Raw genomic sequence first — 18,880 nt, forward strand, 5'->3', positions numbered from 1 at the left:
CCTGCTTTCCAGTGGTACATTACTGCCAAGGACCCAGCTGTCCTGCAGCTGGACGGACTCGGGTGTGGTTTGCAGCTCGGCGGGCAAAGCAGCCGGCGGGGCCGGACTCTGGTTCCTTCTATTGGTCAGAGAGTTTCTATTGAGAGAAGTGATGGATGGATGATGCTGTGCAGAGTGCTGCTTATGGGAAGGTGGCAAAGGCTGCAAGGTGGACTGGCCTTGGTTGTTTGCAGGTTGCTCTGAAAAAAAGAAAAGAAAACATTTTATACATATATATATACACACACATATGTGTACATACATATCTATACACACTACCAATTTCCTGGGGATTCACTGTAGATAAATTAGAATTAAAAACTGCATATAAATCCATAACCTAATACATTTGCATATTATTCTATTAAGCGAGTGTTCGGTGACATTCTCTAAGAGCAAGTTTACCCTTGATACACAAAGTTCTAATTAATATACAACAGATGGTAAAATTGCTTTTGGTTTTAATTTGTTTCAGATTTTTTTTTCATCTGGTTTTATTAACACCTACAGAAAACAGCATCTGACAGCTCCCCTAATGTGCCTTTAGATTTCAGCTTTTTTTAACAAACCAACCCTGAAATTAAATGGGTAATTTCGGTAGAACACGAAGGTTTTCGAAATGCATATAATCCCTATAATTATTTAATGGAGTTTTTTTAAGCTTTATTTAACTGCAATAAATTATTACAAGCTAGTTGCTAAACAGCAGTAGACTAGTTTAGTGCATTTCAAATAAGGCAGATCTGCACTATGATCCTCTAATAGACGCTAAATATTCTTTAGCAGAAGGTCACTCTGTGAAGCAGATGTTGTTTCATGGATATTTAACAGACTGAGTCACATCTGATTACAACGTCAGAAGACTCATATACTTAATGACCGTTACATCCATTAGAACACACACAGAACAGATTTTCCAATTTCACAGTAGCATGCAGTATAACTACATTTTGCAGTAAGTCATAGATGACCAGAGCAACTCATGCCACGATGTCAGTGGTAGAAATATTGTGTTCTAAACCAGAATCATAAGGGATTCAGCAACTTCAAAATATAAACACGATGCTAGGCTGTAATCATGGAAAAATTCCCTAAAGCTAATAAGTCATAAGTTAAAATTCACAAATTAATGTAACATCTGAGACCGACTTTTCAATCTCATTACCTAGCTTTGGACATGCTAGAATTCACAAATACTACATTTTAGCAAACAGAGGGATGACTCCTTAATTTAATGCTAAACTTATTATGGTTCCACACACATAAGATGTCAATTTTTGACTAAATGCAGTTCGAAGTGCAATATAATTTTAAAGTGATGTATTAAATCATGCTATTAATACAAATGCACATATTAAAAGAGAATAGGAAACACAGGGACTATCTTTCATCTACAATGTGAACTCCAGCAGTGATTATTAAGCCAAATAATATAGTCTAGCATGTAATCTGGTTGCATGAAATGAATACATGATATGTAATAGTTTGAATATATATTATCAAATGTCTTTACAGGGTACAACAATTAAGTAACTCCTCCCATAGCATATAATATCAGTAATTACTGCATATCGCTAATGGTCTGTAATAATCCATATCATATCATTTGACAACTAACAATTTCTCACTCTTGAAATGAGGTACAGAGACAGCACCTAAATATATGAAATAAAGCTGCTTAAAGAAGTCTCTATTCCTGAAGATCCCCAAACTAGAAACTACAGAAATCTTGCTTGGTCCATTGCGTTGGCGCTCCTGAAAAATTATGAGTAACTAAATCTCAGTTAAATTGAAATTAGTCTTTGAGGGAATGGCAGGGTTAAAACAGTATATATAGTTTTAATTGTGCTAGAAAAAAGAAACAGTTTAAAATTCATGGACGATTTATTATTTGGGTGTCATATAATTTAATTAGCTTTGTCTTCCCCAGCATCAGTGCATATGATTAGAATCTCTATGGATGTCTTTACGGAATATTTCAAGAAGCTGCTTACAGGATGATATAACAAGCTACACTTAGAGGACCTAGAGTAGGTTGACGTCAATGGAATGGAAACAAAGAGAAAAACATTTCAAAGGGAAAGTATTAAGATTGTGCCTAAATAGAAGTAGAGGGATGGATCAGATGACTCCATGTTTTTGAGCATGGCTCCATGAAAGAATGGTATTATATTATACATATACTGTAGAGAATAAATAATATATTAGATATTACACTGTGGAGAGGAAAGAGCAGTATAGCAGAAGTCAGAACACCCAATTTAATTCCTAACTCTGTCAGGCATCATGATAGTGAGCCTCAGTTTTATCATCTGTAATGTGGGAAATAATACTGCACCATCTACGTATTAGTGCAATCTAAGAATTCAATGAAATGCACTCATTCATTCATTTATGCATGTACTTAGTCATTCATCCCACAAACATTTGTCAAGCCTCTGTGTTCCAAGGATACACTAAGTCAATAACAGCTGAAAGCATTGGGTAAATGGTAAAGCATTATGGATATTAAGATTGTTATTGAAAATTAAATGATTCTAAGATCTCTTATCATCATATATTTCGATATATTGAATTTAAGGTTCTTAGGCTTAAATCAAAACATAAACAGTGGGGAAAAAACTGCCCTTTAAGGCTTCAAAAATAATTTAGTGCTGCTGTGGCTTTCTCTAGGTTCACTCATCCATTTAGCAAGTATTTATTGAGAACTTACAATGGACAAGACATCATGCAAAAATCTAGGCTTTTTCCAGTTATCCTTCCAGGTTATTTCTGCACAGTGTGTTCTGTCTGCTGGGACCTCTTTTGATTTGACTACACAAGCAGGAGGGTTAGCAACAAAACAAATCCAGATGATGAAAGCTAGGCTCGATCTAAAATTTGATGGAACAGAATAAGTGCAGAGTCTGAGTGAGATGGGATGGATGCCCAGAAACTTAAATTCTGCAGCAGACCACAAAGAGAAGCAAAATGCAGGATTCAGCTGGAGGTCAACGCGAGTTCTAGAAAATCGGGCTCATGGGATGTAAGGAGTAGTTGGAGTATGTATTTATCTATATCAACTTATTCAAGATAGAATAAGTATAAAAGTGTAATGAGATATGGTAAAATTAAGCATAGCAAGAAAAGAAGATACAATAAAAGAAAACTGAAAGGAAGAAAGATAAGATAAAACCAGATATGAGGTGAGTGGAAAAAATGCCTGATGTGTACTCCCTACATTTTAAAAATAGGATACAAATCTGGCTCCAGCTTATCTAGTTTCCAACACACAAAGAGGGAAACATGATTAGTTACATGATTTGGAGTGTTTTTAAGATCAAAAAGTTTGCTTAAGAAAAGTATAACTGGTATTGAGAATAGAGAGAAATTCTCTTTTAAGTCCTCGTGGAAAGAACAACTGAATATCTGGGGAAAGTTTCATGACCAAGGTTCAAAATGGACACAAGGACAGAGAGAACAGAGTCTAGGCTTGGAGACTAGCTCTTAGAGTCTAACACAGGTGGGCAGATCCACACAAAAACAACCAAAATTTCAACTGTACCCATTGTTTAAGCTAATCCATTGATTCAGGCTTTGCATAGACTTGAGAAAAAGTTCTGGATGTAATGACTGAGTTATAGACAGGACAATTAGACTTCACAGAGTCACCAGGTTTAACGTTCCCCAAACGTGGCTCTGAACACGTCGTTTTACTCCTGGAAAACTCCAAATGGCTTCCTGCTGCCTATTAAACGCTAAAGGTGAGTTCTACAGCTTGCTACATCCCCACACCTTTCCATTTACGCACAGCTGCTTCTACCCGGAAAGACGTTTTCCTCCATCTTTCTGTATCCAAATCCTATGGATTTCAAGCTCTAAGATAGATGACATCTCTTCTGTTTTCTTCAAGTAGAAATCAGTTATTTCTTCTCTGAGTCTCCTTAGAGTATTTTATCTGTTCCTTTTTCATGGCTCTTTTCATTTTTCCCTCTGTATTACAACTAATTTTATAGGTCTCATGTTCCCTGATAGACTCTCTATGGGGAGGGTTCGTGTCTAATTCACCTTTGAACCCCTAAGGGCCACACAAGGATACTCAATGAATGTTGAATGAATGACTATTTATGAAGAATTCAACGAAGAGAGTGTTGAAGTGGTAAAAAGTGGAGCCCACCCATACTGCCTTTAATTGCAGGGCAATTTGCAAACATGTCTTATTTCCCCAACTAAATTCTTAGATCCTGAAAGGCAGGGACTCTAACTTAAATTTCTTTGGATTTTTCTGTGCCTTCAGTAAGGTTGTACTTCAAAGACTCCTAAAAATGTGCTGAATGATTGGTGACATTTATGCAATAATAGCACCTTGGGGGGTCATCTCATCCAGGAAGGGTACCATGTCACTCACCCCAGAAACTGGTTTTTAGGAATATTTCTTTGGGACTAGAGCAGATGTTCCTATATTTAAAATCTACCTTTTAAGATGTGTAAATAGCGGAAAGATTATGTAAAATACATAAGAATACATAAAATATAAACATATAAGATAGGAAACAATATATAAAATACATATCATAGCTTACCAAACACAGTATATTTTCCTTGTATTTTAAAGCTTATGATTAGAAATGCTCCCAATTAGGTATTTTAGAAAAGGTGCAAGTTATTTTTTTCAAAATATTCTTCCCAACTTTTTTAAAAAAACTAAAATTCTTGGCACCATGCTTACTAGAAATTATGTATTACACCCAAACAGAATCTTTACTCAGTTCATTCCTTCTTTATGTCTTTCTTTTTTCAAGTTCCTACTGCTCATATAAGTTTCATGACAGCCTAATAGTTGCTTGCTTTCATTTGATAAATCGAACAAAAATTATAGCAAATATTTTTTAAAATGAACATTATATTAGTAATAAATATTAGATAAAAAAGATTTTACTCCTTTTGCTCAGTCCTTCGCCACCAAACAATTTATCTCTTCAAGAGTGTCATGTAAGTCTGTCACATTAAACCTATTAGCATGGGGTCATAACTTGGATCATGACGTACATTGACTAAGGAGTGCTGACTATTAGACCAGGAAAGGGTTAAGAGCCACAGAAGCACAGGGTAGACAGCAGTTTAAGCAACTTATAAAACCCCAATTCCAAGCAAATGTAAGGCATATTGATTGAGCTCTGCATGGGGCAGAAGAGAAACTTCTGACGACTTTTCCTGGCGTGCAACTCTGCTGGGATCAATCAGTGAGGTGAAAGGCAACATAGAGACAAATGACAATAAACACGAGATATTTATTTTCCATGGGATATTTATTTTTCAGTGGGATATTTTCTTGAATAAGTTTCGTCTCTCTCTGAGCTTCATTTATTTTATGTGCTTATTTAAAGGATCTAAAAGATATAGTGCCTGATGTACAGTAAGTGCTAAATGGTTACTTATTAATGGTAGACAGAAACAACTCCCTTCAGGGCAGAAGATCACAAGGAAAAACAAAGTAATTGAAGAGCCTTGTCAGCAACTAATACCATTATCACTAGACGGAAGAACACATAATCAAATATGTCTGAAGAGGAAATGTTCTTCCTTTATCAGGTGAGAAATAAGAATCAGAAACATCATAGGAATCAAAAATAAACTAATGTCTTGATAGTTCCATGGAAGAGGGAATTTGATCTTATAGTCAGGAAGTCAGGTTGAGTCTTTTTCCCATCTTTAGTAAGACCACAGAATCATGTCAAGAATTAAAAAAAAAAAGGAACACGTGTTTTGAACATATCTGGGCATATTTGCTGGTTTGAATTATTATTTTTTTAATTAAAAGCCACTCCTGGCAGCTTCCAGATTGCTCCGTGGGATTCAGCTCCAGCTTTTCTCTAGTTTACAGTCTTGAGCTGTGGTCTTCGGGGAGCAGAGTGGAAATGGACTTTCCAACAGGAAAGCTGGGAGAGAAGATAATACCTGCTGGGAGATAAAAATATCTTTGTGGAGTGTACGTCTGCATTTGTGTGTGTGTCTCTGTTCAGGTGGGAGGAATTGAAAGGAGCCTGTGAGATGAGAGGTGAGGAGGAGAATGGGGCTGGCACTGGCTTTCAGCAGGGAGCCCCCACAGCTACTCCGACTGCTTTGTCCCACCCACTTCCTTCACTATTCTGTCCTCCTCTTCCTTCCCTGGATCTCAGTTGTGGACTGGCTGCAAATTTCCCCAGGGAAGAAATACTCTAATTTGGAAGGAAGATAGAAGCTAGGGGTTGACAACTGTGCAGCGTTAAAATAATTGTTTGCAATTTGAGTAAAGTCTGAGACAAAAGACAAATGGTAGGCGGAGGGATCAAGAGAAGACGCTGGAGGGAAAATGGGAGGGGGAAAGAGGAAAGAGGCAGAGGGAGAGGATAAGAAAGAGAGAGAAACACAAAAGAACACAAACTTTTTTTTTTTTTTTGATGAGGAAGATTGTCCCTGAGCTAACATCTGTGCCAATCTTCTTCCATTTAGTATGTGGGATGCTGCCACAGCATGGCTTGACAAGCAGTGTGTAGGTCTGCACCTTGGATCTGTGCCTGCAAACCCCAGGCCACCCAAGCGGAGCGTATGAACTTAACCACTATGCCACCAGGATGGCCCAGAGCAGAAACATTTTTGACTTTACCAAACGAGGAGAGGAAAGAGACAGAGGGAGAGGACGAGACACACAGAGAGAGAAACACAAAAGCACTGAAACATTTTTAACTTTACCAAACTGCTAGAGAACTCCAAGAAGCACTGTTACCTAAAACTCCTACAAGGATTCATCATTCATCTGCCTGTGTCTTGCATCCTCTTAAATACTAACAACACCAAGCTAGATAAACCAACAAACTCCGGTTCTGGCTCTCTAACAGTTTACGACATGTTACATAGACCATGTTGGACTAGACAAACATTTAGAAGGAGTCAAGCCCCCTCACTGGTGATTAGCAAAGACAGTGACATTTCTCTATCACAAACTTTTTTCATTCTCACTTCACTTCCTGGCTATATCTTTACCTTCTCCTACCTGTCTCAAAGAAAACTTAAGTTTTCTTCAAAACTGATGTCTTTCTTACAAGAGGTCACCAAAAGAAAGCATATAAAGCTCTTTTTGTTGTTGTATATTTTATTAGCATATTTGTTTTAACTACAGTGACTAGAGCTTGGAGTGAATGCTCTCAGAGAACAAAGACCAAATCATACTTAGCTTTTCAGTTTGAAAATCCCAATCAAATTCTTGGACTTAGTTTCATCTTCTGTCCCCTTATTAACTAACTCAGTGGCCTTTTGGAAATCACATTCTCTTGATCTTCTAATGGTAAATTTGGGCCACAACGCCTCCTCATCTGTCTACATTTCAGGAGCTATTAGGAAAGGTGTATTATAAAGTCAAACTTTTTTATGACCCTGAAAATAGGAAGTTATATATGAACATGTTTCATTTGCTCAGAAAATCTCATAGATTGCAGACAATTAGTTGTCATTACTTCCCCATGAAGAAAAAAATTAAGTGGCAAGAATTTTCCTTATAAATGGAGAATATTTGAGTTAAGGAAATACATGTTTTTAGTCCTACCACAACTTTGCAGAGCTCATATTAGAGCAAATATATTTACATATTCAGGGTACTTTCTTCTCTCTTTTCCCACCTGCCCCCCCAAACACTATATTATTAAGATGACCACTTAAAATGGTATAATGGACATTGTAAAAGAAAGACCTCGTCTCACTTAGAAAATCATTTTCACATAAACATGTTCCTCAAGTTATTTTACCCAATGGTTCTCACACAAGCCAAGTGTTTGGAAGTGAATTGTCCATTTATACACCTCTGTAAGCCTCTAGTTAAAATATGGCACTGTGTAAAAATTCTAACCACAAATTGTCTGTCACTTAAACATTTCAGACAGTTGAATGCAAATCAAATGAAAACAAAAAATTTGCTTTTAAAAATCATAACATAGTATATAAGTAAATAATACTGCTCTTATCACTTCGTCATCAGACAATTGATTGTAAGGCTATTTACATAAAGACATCTGGGTATGGAAAACCTTAGAGATAAATGGGAAGATGTAAAAGGAAGACTTGTACTGCCCAGAGGGTACTATTTAAGTGAGCACGGACGAACTGATTTACCGCACTTACTGAGTTAGTGAGAATTTGGTTTAGTGTCTTTAAGGTCATTCTTTGAAATATTAGAAGAAATCATCAAGGTATGAGTCTTTAAATCTTTGCATTCTTTTTTCTTTGAGAGTCTACTGTGCTTTCTATTTCAAGCAATGTGGCAACCTAGATTATCTGTCAGCTCCTTTGCTATAAAATATCCAGAATCCCTGGGTAAAATATAATAAGTACCCTTTGGATTAATTCATTTAGTCTATCTATTGACTGTCTAACTCTTGCCAGGCTCTGTTCCAGGCACTGAGGATACAGCAGTGAACAGAACAGCCAACAATCTCAGCTCACCAGTGGAACTTACACTTTACGTTAATATAACTGAACTGAAAAGAATGGATGGGCCAGAAACAAAGGGGAGAGAAAAAATGTTGAGAGCATGTGAGCTGACACTGTAGTTGCCTGAGGAGATTTGCCAGTCTCTGTAATCATTTTGCTGTACAAGAAAAGTCAAGAGATAATGCCTCCGTTTTTACTGAGACCCCTACATATGGCCCAGATCCTGGAAGTGCCACACTCTCAGTCTACAAGTAGACTTCAAAAGACTTCTCATTGCAAAGGGAACAAGGAGGAATCGTGCTGTGCTGTTTTAAGCCCTGGATGGGGAAGAAAACAACTCCTGAAAAATTTAAACACTGGCCTGGGCTTCCCTGTGGTTGAAGTATGAGGTTGAAACTTATACTATCAATGCAGTCCTGGAACACCAAGCCAAGAAATTAATATTAAAAGTGGTCCTGGGTCAGCAATGCTCCTCCCTGAGGCATCCAGCAGCAGCAAATGCAAACTTCTTGAGAAGAATATGGTCTCAACCAACATCACATAGGATTTCCATCGATGAAACCCTACTTTCAATGAATTTACAGTCTAAAATTACAAAATTTAAGAGGGAACAATCCATGTCAGCTAACATCTACAGACAAAATAAACAATGGGAGTTTATCTCCTCCAAAACTTCAGATAATATAACCATCAGATAAAACTATAAGTATGTTTAAAACGATTAAAGACTTACTAGAAATTAAAAACATAGAAATCAGACACTATGAAAAAAGAAGAGGCTGTTTTAAAAAAGTAGAATGTATATAAATAAGAAAAATGCAGTCATTGAAATTAGAAACTTTTTGGATGGTTTACACAGTATATTAGACACAATTGTAGGGAGTACCAGTGGATTGGAAAAGAGATCTGGGAAAATCACTCAGATGACATCAGAAAGAGCAAGAGTGCTTAAATATAAAAGAGACAAAAGATAAAGACAAAAAAGATAGAATGAGAAAGCTCAATATACATCTAGTAAGAGTTCCAGAAGGCAAGAATCGAGTTTTCTTTAGAGCTACTTATCCAGCTTTCTCTAAAGTTCCTAATACCATGCTTATGGCTGTCAAATTATACAGAACACCAAGTTACTCATCTCTGTCTCATTTCATAAGAATTATCCCTGCTGCTCTCTTTTTTGTTACGGGATAACAGCTTTTTTGGTTGTCTTATTTAAAAGGTAACTTCTCTTGAATGGCAGTAACTTCTCTTTGAAGATATTCTGGCTTCTATGGATTCTAAGATATTCTTTAACTACTCAAAAGTATGCAGTTATCTAAAATGTCAGCACCCTAACCAATTTCAGTGAGTGGAAACAAATGTAAATTGCTTGTTAAAGCAGCTCATCTTTTAATGTAGTTAACACTAGAAATGCCACAGACATGATCCTCTATGGAATTCTGAGTTTTGCATAATCATTTCTTACATAAACATACGTAAAACTGATCAATTATACATGCATAGAAAACTGGATAAAAAATACCTTTAAATTGTCTCACTATATGCTTCAGGATATTCTTCTACCCATTTTAAAATATTTTACCCGAGAGTGTAAGCAAAAAAAGGAAGAAGCTGTCCCAATCTTGACAATGAAGAATTGCTGACATACAATCAATAAACACTTCTCTCCTCTCTCATTACCTTATGAGCATTTGATTTTAGTGCAATTATATTTTATTGACTTTCAATGGAATATATGACACGATATAAATAAAGTACATATTTATAATATGGATAAAGACAGGCTAGAAGGCAACTAACAGCTACTACTATGTGACAAGTGGCTCATAAAGAATAAGAACAAATCAAATATTGCAAAAACACAGAATCTGCTGTGCTTTTCAGATAACATACTCTTATCACAAAGACTATGTCTGGTATGGAGGAAATAGTACTAGAAAAGGAAACAGGAGACAAAGGGTTAAACACTTGCTTTAACTAACTAAACATAACCACACACAAACCACTTAACCTCTGAGCCTCAATTTCTCTCCCCTGTAAAAAAATAGCAGTGGGGAGCTAGGCTGAGGTAATGCAATGAATTATAAAGTCTTTTAGCTTTAAAATTCTCTTTATTTTAGGTAATACATAATATTTTCTTGAAACATATGAGCTTATGTTATAAATATTAAAAATTTAAAGTATTTTTTTAAAAACCATCCTATTATCTTACATTACAAATATAAAACATTTTAGGGACATTTAGTAAAAAATTACTTTACTTTAAATATAAATATTATGAAACCTCTACCATAAACTCATGTCATAAATACCCTACCATATTGTCTTATGTTATAAAAAGAATAATATTTTCATTATTAAAATAAACAATCTATATTACCTTATGTTGTAACTAGTAACATCTTAAGGTACATACAGTGAAAATCATTTTTTATCAAATTTAAATTTATTTCAGAGTTCAATATTAAAATTGTTGGTGAAAATAACTATGTAAAAAGCCAGCGTGCAACTTTCAAACTTAAAAAGAAAACCGACCTGTTTTTTAAAAATTATGACAATGATAATACATTTTAAAAATTACAATTAATTTCATGAAAAAGAGATTCAGCCTACTTTGAACCTTTTCCTGATTTTTAAATTTTAAATATTTCAGCAACTACAGAAAGTACCCCACAACCTTGCTGATATTGTTTCCCCCAAAATATTAACTCTGCCATTGATTTTTTCCCTAGCATATTATTTGATATTACATTTATTATGTGCAGTTTGAGTCCATATTATCTGTACATGTCTTACATGGAACTAGAACCCAATTTTCAAAGTTTCCTTCCAATCATATAATGGCCTCTAGGCAGAAATGTGTGTTATCACAAACATTAAATATTATGTAGATACAAGAGACTTCAGTGGAACCTACTACATCCTTTCCATTCTTGGTACGGGCAATGAGGGTGATGTACTAAGTGGAAGCCATGCAATGATGCTGTTTGATTAAAAGGGAAATAGAGTTTTAGTTTAAGATGACATACGCATACCTGAATTCCCTTCTTTGTCATTAATAATTTCAATATAACTTTTGCGTGTGTGCATAAAACCTTCTTCCCAATACACATTTTTCTGTTGCTTCAATGACTGAGCACCACCAGAAAGCAGAATGGCACAGTGAAAAGAATGCTAAATATGAGACGTATTATGAAAACCAATATCAATATGAGATCATGTATATGAAAGTGCTCTGTAAACTGCAAAGTACTATAGAAATGTGAGGTACTATTATTATTGTCTAGGAGATTAATGATGTGCAATTTCTAAGGCTTTGCTGTGCCTTTTAAAAATAGTAGTGAGTAAGATTTGTTGAGGCTGGAATCCTGCGTCTTTCTACAGGATGTTAACTGCCACGAGAAACCTTTCTCTCAAAACAGAGGTTCAAAGAGAAGCAGAAGAGTAAGATATTCTTTCACAGATCTTCTGATCTTTTATTTCATGAGTCTACACATATTTTAGTGCCAGTTTATTAAACTTTTCCATAGAAGAGGTAAATGAGCATTGGATTTACAGTGGAAAAGAGTAAAAAAGACCTGGTGTATTAGTCTGCTCGGGCGGCCATAACAAATTACTATAGATTAGGTGACTTAAACAACAGAAAGTTATTTTCTCACAGTTCTAGAGGCTGGAAGTCCCAGAGGAAGGTCCTGCAGAATCAGTTTCTGCTGAGGGTTCTCTTCTCAGCTTACAGATGGCTGCCATCCCTCTGTGTGCTCACAAGCTGGAGAGGGAGCTAGTTAGCTGGTGTCTCTTTTTATAAGGACCCTAATCTTATCCAATCAAGGCCTCCCTCTTATGATCTCATTTAATCTTAATTACTTCTCTAGAGTTCCCACCTCCAAATATAGTCACATGGCTGGGGGGGGTGAGGGCTTCAACATATACATTTTGGGGAAAACAAACATTCAGTCCATAACACCTGGGTTCAAGCTCCCTGTCTAAAATTTAGTAATTGTATAACTTGAGTGAATCAATTTCATATTCATAATCAATTTCAAATTCTCTGATTCCCCATCTGTAATATGGTAGTAAAATTCACTCCTGTAAAGAAGTGTTATGTGGACTAAAGGAGATAATGTATATTAAAGTATTTTTATAAATTGTGAAGTGCTATTTTAATGTAAATAAAAGACTTTTCCCGTTTATTCAAATAAAGCAATAAAAATTTTTTTCCAAACGTTTTTCAGCCAAAGATTTTTATGTATGAGTATGCCCACAAGATAATTTTTTTTCTACAGGGAGGTCTTTAAACACATTCTATTTTCATTTCTAAATTTATAAAGCCTAATATACACCTAATTATTTTTCAACACTATCTCTTAATATCATTCAGAGTGTTTACTTAGGCTAATGTTTCACTAGAGTAAAAAATGGAAAGAATGTACATTCTTACAGAAATAATTCCCTGTGTATGCAGGGTAACTGGCTAAAATTTGCTTCAATCCTGTATACTGAACTCATACTTTTAAGTACTGAATTTGTATTCTTCACACTTAAAGCAACACACTAGAAAATGATGCTCCCACCAAAACGTGAAAATGTAAAGATGAATGAAACAACTTTATGTTTTATGGCATTTACTTTGAAAATCTGATTAAGATAGATGTCTTTAGCTCATAATTCTTCAATGTCACGTTGTCATAGTTCCCATCAGCAAGATGTTTTAAAGGCTTTCGATTAATATTGCATGCCAGAACTGAAATTACATCCTTTGTCGTTTAGTTCTTAATGGTGCAAGTGATATCTATCAAGTAGTGTTTTATGAAGCGTGTGTGATTTTTACTGCAGGCTGTTTTCACAAATCTTTTTCAGGTTTCAGAAAGACTGCTTAGGGTTTATAATAAATATGCCCTGTTGAAAATCATGATGATTCTTAAAAGTGAGGTAAGACTTGTATTATTAGAATTTACTTATCAATAAAAAAATCTTCTACTTGCATCTGTTGCATTCCTACATAGTCTTGAATATATTTGCTGTTACATAACTTGTAACTTACTTTATTATAACACATGCAAAATATGTATGAAATATACACAGCTCATAAAGCCCCATCAGTAAGCATGTGCATTATCTGCCTATTAAGGAAAATAGGTTGTATGTGGATATAGTATACACTAACTATTGAATGCTGACTCGGTTTGTGCTGCAAAAGTATATGTTTTATTTTTAAATATAATTATTAATGTATTTTTCAGAGGGATCTAGTGTCCTGAAATTAATTCTAAATTTCTGAAACTCAAACACATCAAATACAAGTCATTTTCATTTATTAAAGACCCAAAGTCAACAGAATCTTACTTACTTATAAATTAGGAGGATACAAGTGAAAAAAAAAGACAATTCTTATATTTGATTTTTTTTGCTTTGAACATAAACCAACATATTTAGGTCCTGGCTCTATCAGTAATATATTCTACTCTTTCAGTCTTAGTTCCCTTTATCTATAAAATTAGGGAGACAGATTATGATTTCTGAGGTCTTTTTTCCAGTTAAAAAAAATTCCATATTTCTGTAGTGTTTCGTGTGTGTGTGTGTGTGTGTGTGTAAACATACACATACAGTTTAAAGCTTTGGTTGCTGACTTTGAGTCTCAAATGCTGTTCTGCTCTATCACTTTGTATTTTACAAAATATAAATCTACTCAAGATAAAACAGCTGATCAAAAACATCATACAGGACAATAACAAGGGGCTTATTCTGGGATGTGTCTCTCTTGGGTCATATGTCCACAACTGATGTGAGATGAAGCTGGCTACGTCTCTCCTGAGTTAGCTGTGGTCTTTAGAGATCTCACAGACATGTGGCTTTTGCCAACTATATGTCTATTATAAAAGAGAATAAAAATATTAACATTAAGCTTGACATTCTTATCCAGCGCTGCCCTGCATATTCATCTGGTTTGGATAAATGCACACTTAAAATTAGAGTCTACTTATCTGGTTCTAGACATAAAGGAATAATGCACATGGAAAAGGTTTTTCAAATTCTAATTCCCCATGGCGGATCACTGCAGTTCTCATTAATTCTATAAGCAAGAGCTTGCCTCTCCTTCCATGTTTACTTGAATTTTTTTGCTGTATGTGGTTCACTGAAGGAATAGCAATAGTTCACTTTAAAAACATTCTCTCCATTAGCTGGAATCGATTTTTTAAAGCATTCCAACACGTCCATAGCCAGTCTATAACAATTCTTTTAACCCCTGATATTCAAAATACTGTGTGCTCTTCATTAAAACCAAACAAAAAAAAGAACTACATATTTTTTCTCTATTTTGACTTTTTGCTAGCTCTAAGGAAATTGGTTTACTGAGCAATTATAGAAAGGAGTTACTAAAAATCTAAAAGGGAGTTACTAAAAATCTAGGCTTGATGCAACTTTATAAATCCTAAATGCAAAAGGGGGGGCAGAATGCGGGGGAGGAATCCACAAGGGAAATTTACACTCATTAAAGCTTATTAAACTCATTATGCCATGTGCTCAACATACATTATTTTATTTACTCTCACGTACACCTTAAGCTGTTGGTATTTATTCCTATTTTACAAGAGAGGAAAAAAAAGTTCCAGGAAATTGAGAACTCTGACAATGGTTACAGAACATGACCCCAAAGCTTTACGTACTAATTTATATAGGGCTAATTATTATTGTTGTTTTGTTTCAGCATGTTTTCAAGAAGAAAATGAAGAGGGAACGTTAGCTGTAACAAAGCACTGTAGAAATTCAATTTTAAATTGAAGAAAAGCACACGTTATTTTGAATCTGGGGTCAGAGTGCCCTCTAGGAAAGGCCAGTGTGGAGAGCACAACCCATCAGCGGTAACAGAAGGCTTCTGTTACTATAGGGAAACTAAGTTGCATTTTAAATACAGAACACAGATGAAAAAGTAATTTGGATGTTATTTTCCAGTTTTCTAAAGAGTTTAACATTTTTTAGTATGTGGGCGGTGTTTTGTCTCAATTTTTAATTTTCTGAAGCCAGTTCATCTCTTTCTCATGATAAGGAAGAAAAATGTATTACAGAGTAAAGAAATCTGTAAAAGTAGTGATTACAAATGTGTATATATATATATATATATATATATATATATATGAGATCTTAGATATTATTCCTTTTCTCATCTTGGGATTGGCAGGTTTTTTACAAACTCACAATAGTTGCTAATGTAAGCATAAAATATTTTTCCTAGCGTTCTTAAGGGATTACCGGAGTTATCAAATCAAACAATACTACAAAGCACAATCCCATAGGCTCATCTTTGATTATCACCACAATTTACAGACAAATATTTGAGACAGCATTATTAAAAGTTAATGGGCTTCTGCTTTATAAAGAACTATTAACTCTTTAATTTCTTACTTTGCCATGTTGACATTTTGTGAGGGCATCCAGACAGGATTAATTTCATACATTATATTCAAAACAAAATAATATCTGCTTCCCATATAATATTCTTACTTCTTACCTATTATGTTAGAATGACTGGCAATTTTAATTTGTTAACCTTACGCATGTTATACAAACAAAATATTACAAAAGAATAAAAGTATAATTTATATTAACATGTTTAGTAATTGACTTTTTGTATGTCAATGAAATTGGAGGTAACACACGTTACATATATAATTTGACTTAAAAACAGTCACCAAAATCAAGTGACAAAGACAGATGCCACTAAATGATTACTCAAGCAAAGGAGAAGGTATTTTAACAAAGAATACTAATTAACTTTCAAACAATGAAGATTGCGAAATCCAAGTTATACACAACACATTACTGCACACATAAAAATAAAAAGCGACCTCAGAGACACTCTTTACATTCAAAAATGTCTCAGACATAATTAGCAATCAAAGCTGAATACGAGGTTGAGCGGTAAACATTTTGCCCTGGCACCGAGTTAAAGCAGGTAAGTTTGTGGAAGAGGCTGTGATGTCTGCCATGACTTCATTCATGCTTGATGCTCACACAGACTAGCATATTGAAGACACTTTCTGATTTCAAGGCAAGTCAGAAATATTAAGATTTATAACCGGGCAGATCTAATGGAGCTGTCAAAAAGGGACGTTATACTCCCAATGAAACGGCCACGTCATGATCTAGTTTCCATCCACTTTGAAAAAGAAAAACACTGTGTGAAGAACCCTGCAAATGTTGTTGGTAAAAGAGACTCACAATAAAAGAGGAAGGCAAAGAAAAAAACGGAGCTTGGAAGGGTTATTTCTTCAAAGAATTACAGCTGAGGTCAGAGATAATGTGGTGCACAAGGAGACAGGGGATTTAGCATAGTACCTTCCTCTAAGAGCTTCATTCCTCTTTCATTTAGAATACAGAAGAGAGTCAGAACCAGAAAAAAGACAAGGAAAGAACCAAGCTTCCAAAATAGCATTACACTCCATTATTAATGGTGTCACACTAAGACGAATGACAGCTCTCAAAAGAGTACTTTTGTCTCTCCTTACTTCCATTAAACTCTATGCTTAAAAGTGAATTTGAATCTCTTTTTTAAAGCAGAAAAAACCATCAAGACTGATTAAGATTTGATTTTTGTCCTTTACTGGCCCTGGAGTGTAGTTACATCCTATTTAAAGCAAGAGAAACAGCAGCAGCAAAAACAAACTTCAACATTGTGCAATTTTCTCAAAAGAATCAAGATTTCAGCCTCTGCCCCTCTGCCTTCTCACAGGTAAATGAGTTCCCAGGATGTCTCTTCCTTGGCAGCCGGCATCCATCCATTAAATTTGAAATGAGAATTACAACAAAATTATACTAGTAAGAATGTTTCAATGAACGTTCTTTATACCAGAGTGCCATAACCACCTTGCTTTAAAATAAACTAATGTGATTTTGAAAGATCAGAGTAAAGGATGATGTCTGAAAATTCATCTAGATAGCACATCCACATCAGGGGAAAAAAAGAGTTTTCAAATCTGTGGATACAATTTTTAAAATCCAGTGTAGCCAACGTAACGTCATTATTATTCTAAAACACTTTAACGGGAAACATATTGCTTGTCTTCTCTATGTGCATTGTCAATCTCTTCAAAAGCCAGTTCATCCTCCTCCTTCTGTACACTCTGCCGATCCATCTCTTCTTTCTCGACCATTTCTCTTTTCCACTGAAATCACCATTTTCTACTCAAAAGTTTGGTGATATTTTTGACTCGCACTCTCTTTGATCTTTTATGTCTAATCAAGTTTATTTTGAGTTTACTCAAAATGTACCTTGGTTATGCCCCCGCCCCTGGATTCCCACTGCCTCGCCCTATCTAGACCCTTATACTCCCTCCCTCTCTACCTCTCGTTTATTAAATAAAAACCCTTGTCTGCTGACTAGGTATAAACCCTGTGAAAAATGGTATGCTGACACCTGTGCCTAATGACTCTCTCCACTACAATCCGTCCTGCATACAACCGACAACTTTGTCTTCATAAATTTATTTTCGTTTTTGAAGCAACAATTGGTTGCTGCCAAGCCACAAGTTCAAATTTTATTTACCCAATAATATTCAAGTACTGTGGAGATACAGAAGGAGAAGACAGGTTTATTGGCCTAAAGGAGCTTATGCTCTTCTTGGATAGGACTTATCCATCCGAAAGCAGCCAGAAGACAAATCTCCAGCAAATGCACACAAAACAAGCAAAAACACTCTAACATAGTACGAGGAAAGCGAATAAGGAAACATTTGCTCTGTGCTGGGGTTAGTTTGGAAAGCTTAGGGTGTAGGCTAACCTTTAGCTAAACTTTGAAAGGAGAAGCAAAGATTAGGAAAGTCAAAGAGGCGATCAGAGAGAAGACTGTGGAAATGAGTAGGACACTGGTTTGGAAAGCAAGTTAAGAGAGAGAATTCCAGATAGGCCAAGTGGGGCTAATTGACGACTTTAAACTCCAAATGGAAGCATTTGTACTTGACTTGGTAGGCCATGTAGAAGTTCCTTCAAAGGGATATATTATGAGAAAGCAAGTTGGATGAAGATCAACCTGGGTGCTCTTCCAGGTACAAGGATCTTGTAGCAGCAATTTAGGCTGTGACGTGAGGACCATCTTTCTAAGCATGGGAGCTGACTAGATTCATTTGGTAATGGTTCATTCATTCATTCCACAAATATTTACTGCACACCTACCATAGCATGAGCAATATATTAGTTAAAAAAATAATAAATTAAGTTTTAGTTATGTTGGTAATGGTTCAGAAATGTTGACATATGAGGATATTTTGGGGAGACATCTTATAGGTTGCAGAGTATTTGAGGAATCGTAAAGATAGTTGAAACTGGAAAAAAGAAGAGCTGTTTGTATTTATGTGCATGATAATCATAGCTATTAATTTTAAAACAAAATATATTCCCTAAGGGCTGG

At 35.3% G+C, this 18,880-nt stretch overlaps 1 protein-coding gene across 17 annotated transcripts in view; it reads right to left on the minus strand.

Moving 5' to 3' along the window:
* The window catches only part of TENM3 (teneurin transmembrane protein 3), a 2,420,957-nt gene that overhangs the window by 180,658 nt on the left and 2,221,419 nt on the right, over positions 1-18,880 (minus strand). For all 17 annotated transcript variants that reach the window (XM_070598205.1, XM_070598211.1, XM_070598209.1 and 14 more), the window contains one exon: positions 2-239. In XM_070598205.1, coding sequence (XP_070454306.1) covers positions 2-239 — 238 coding nt within the window. The remainder of the gene's footprint in view (position 1; positions 240-18,880) is intronic.

This window comes from Equus przewalskii, chromosome 28 (genome assembly GCF_037783145.1).
Source record: "Equus przewalskii isolate Varuska chromosome 28, EquPr2, whole genome shotgun sequence".
Taxonomy (NCBI): Eukaryota; Metazoa; Chordata; class Mammalia; order Perissodactyla; family Equidae; genus Equus; species Equus przewalskii.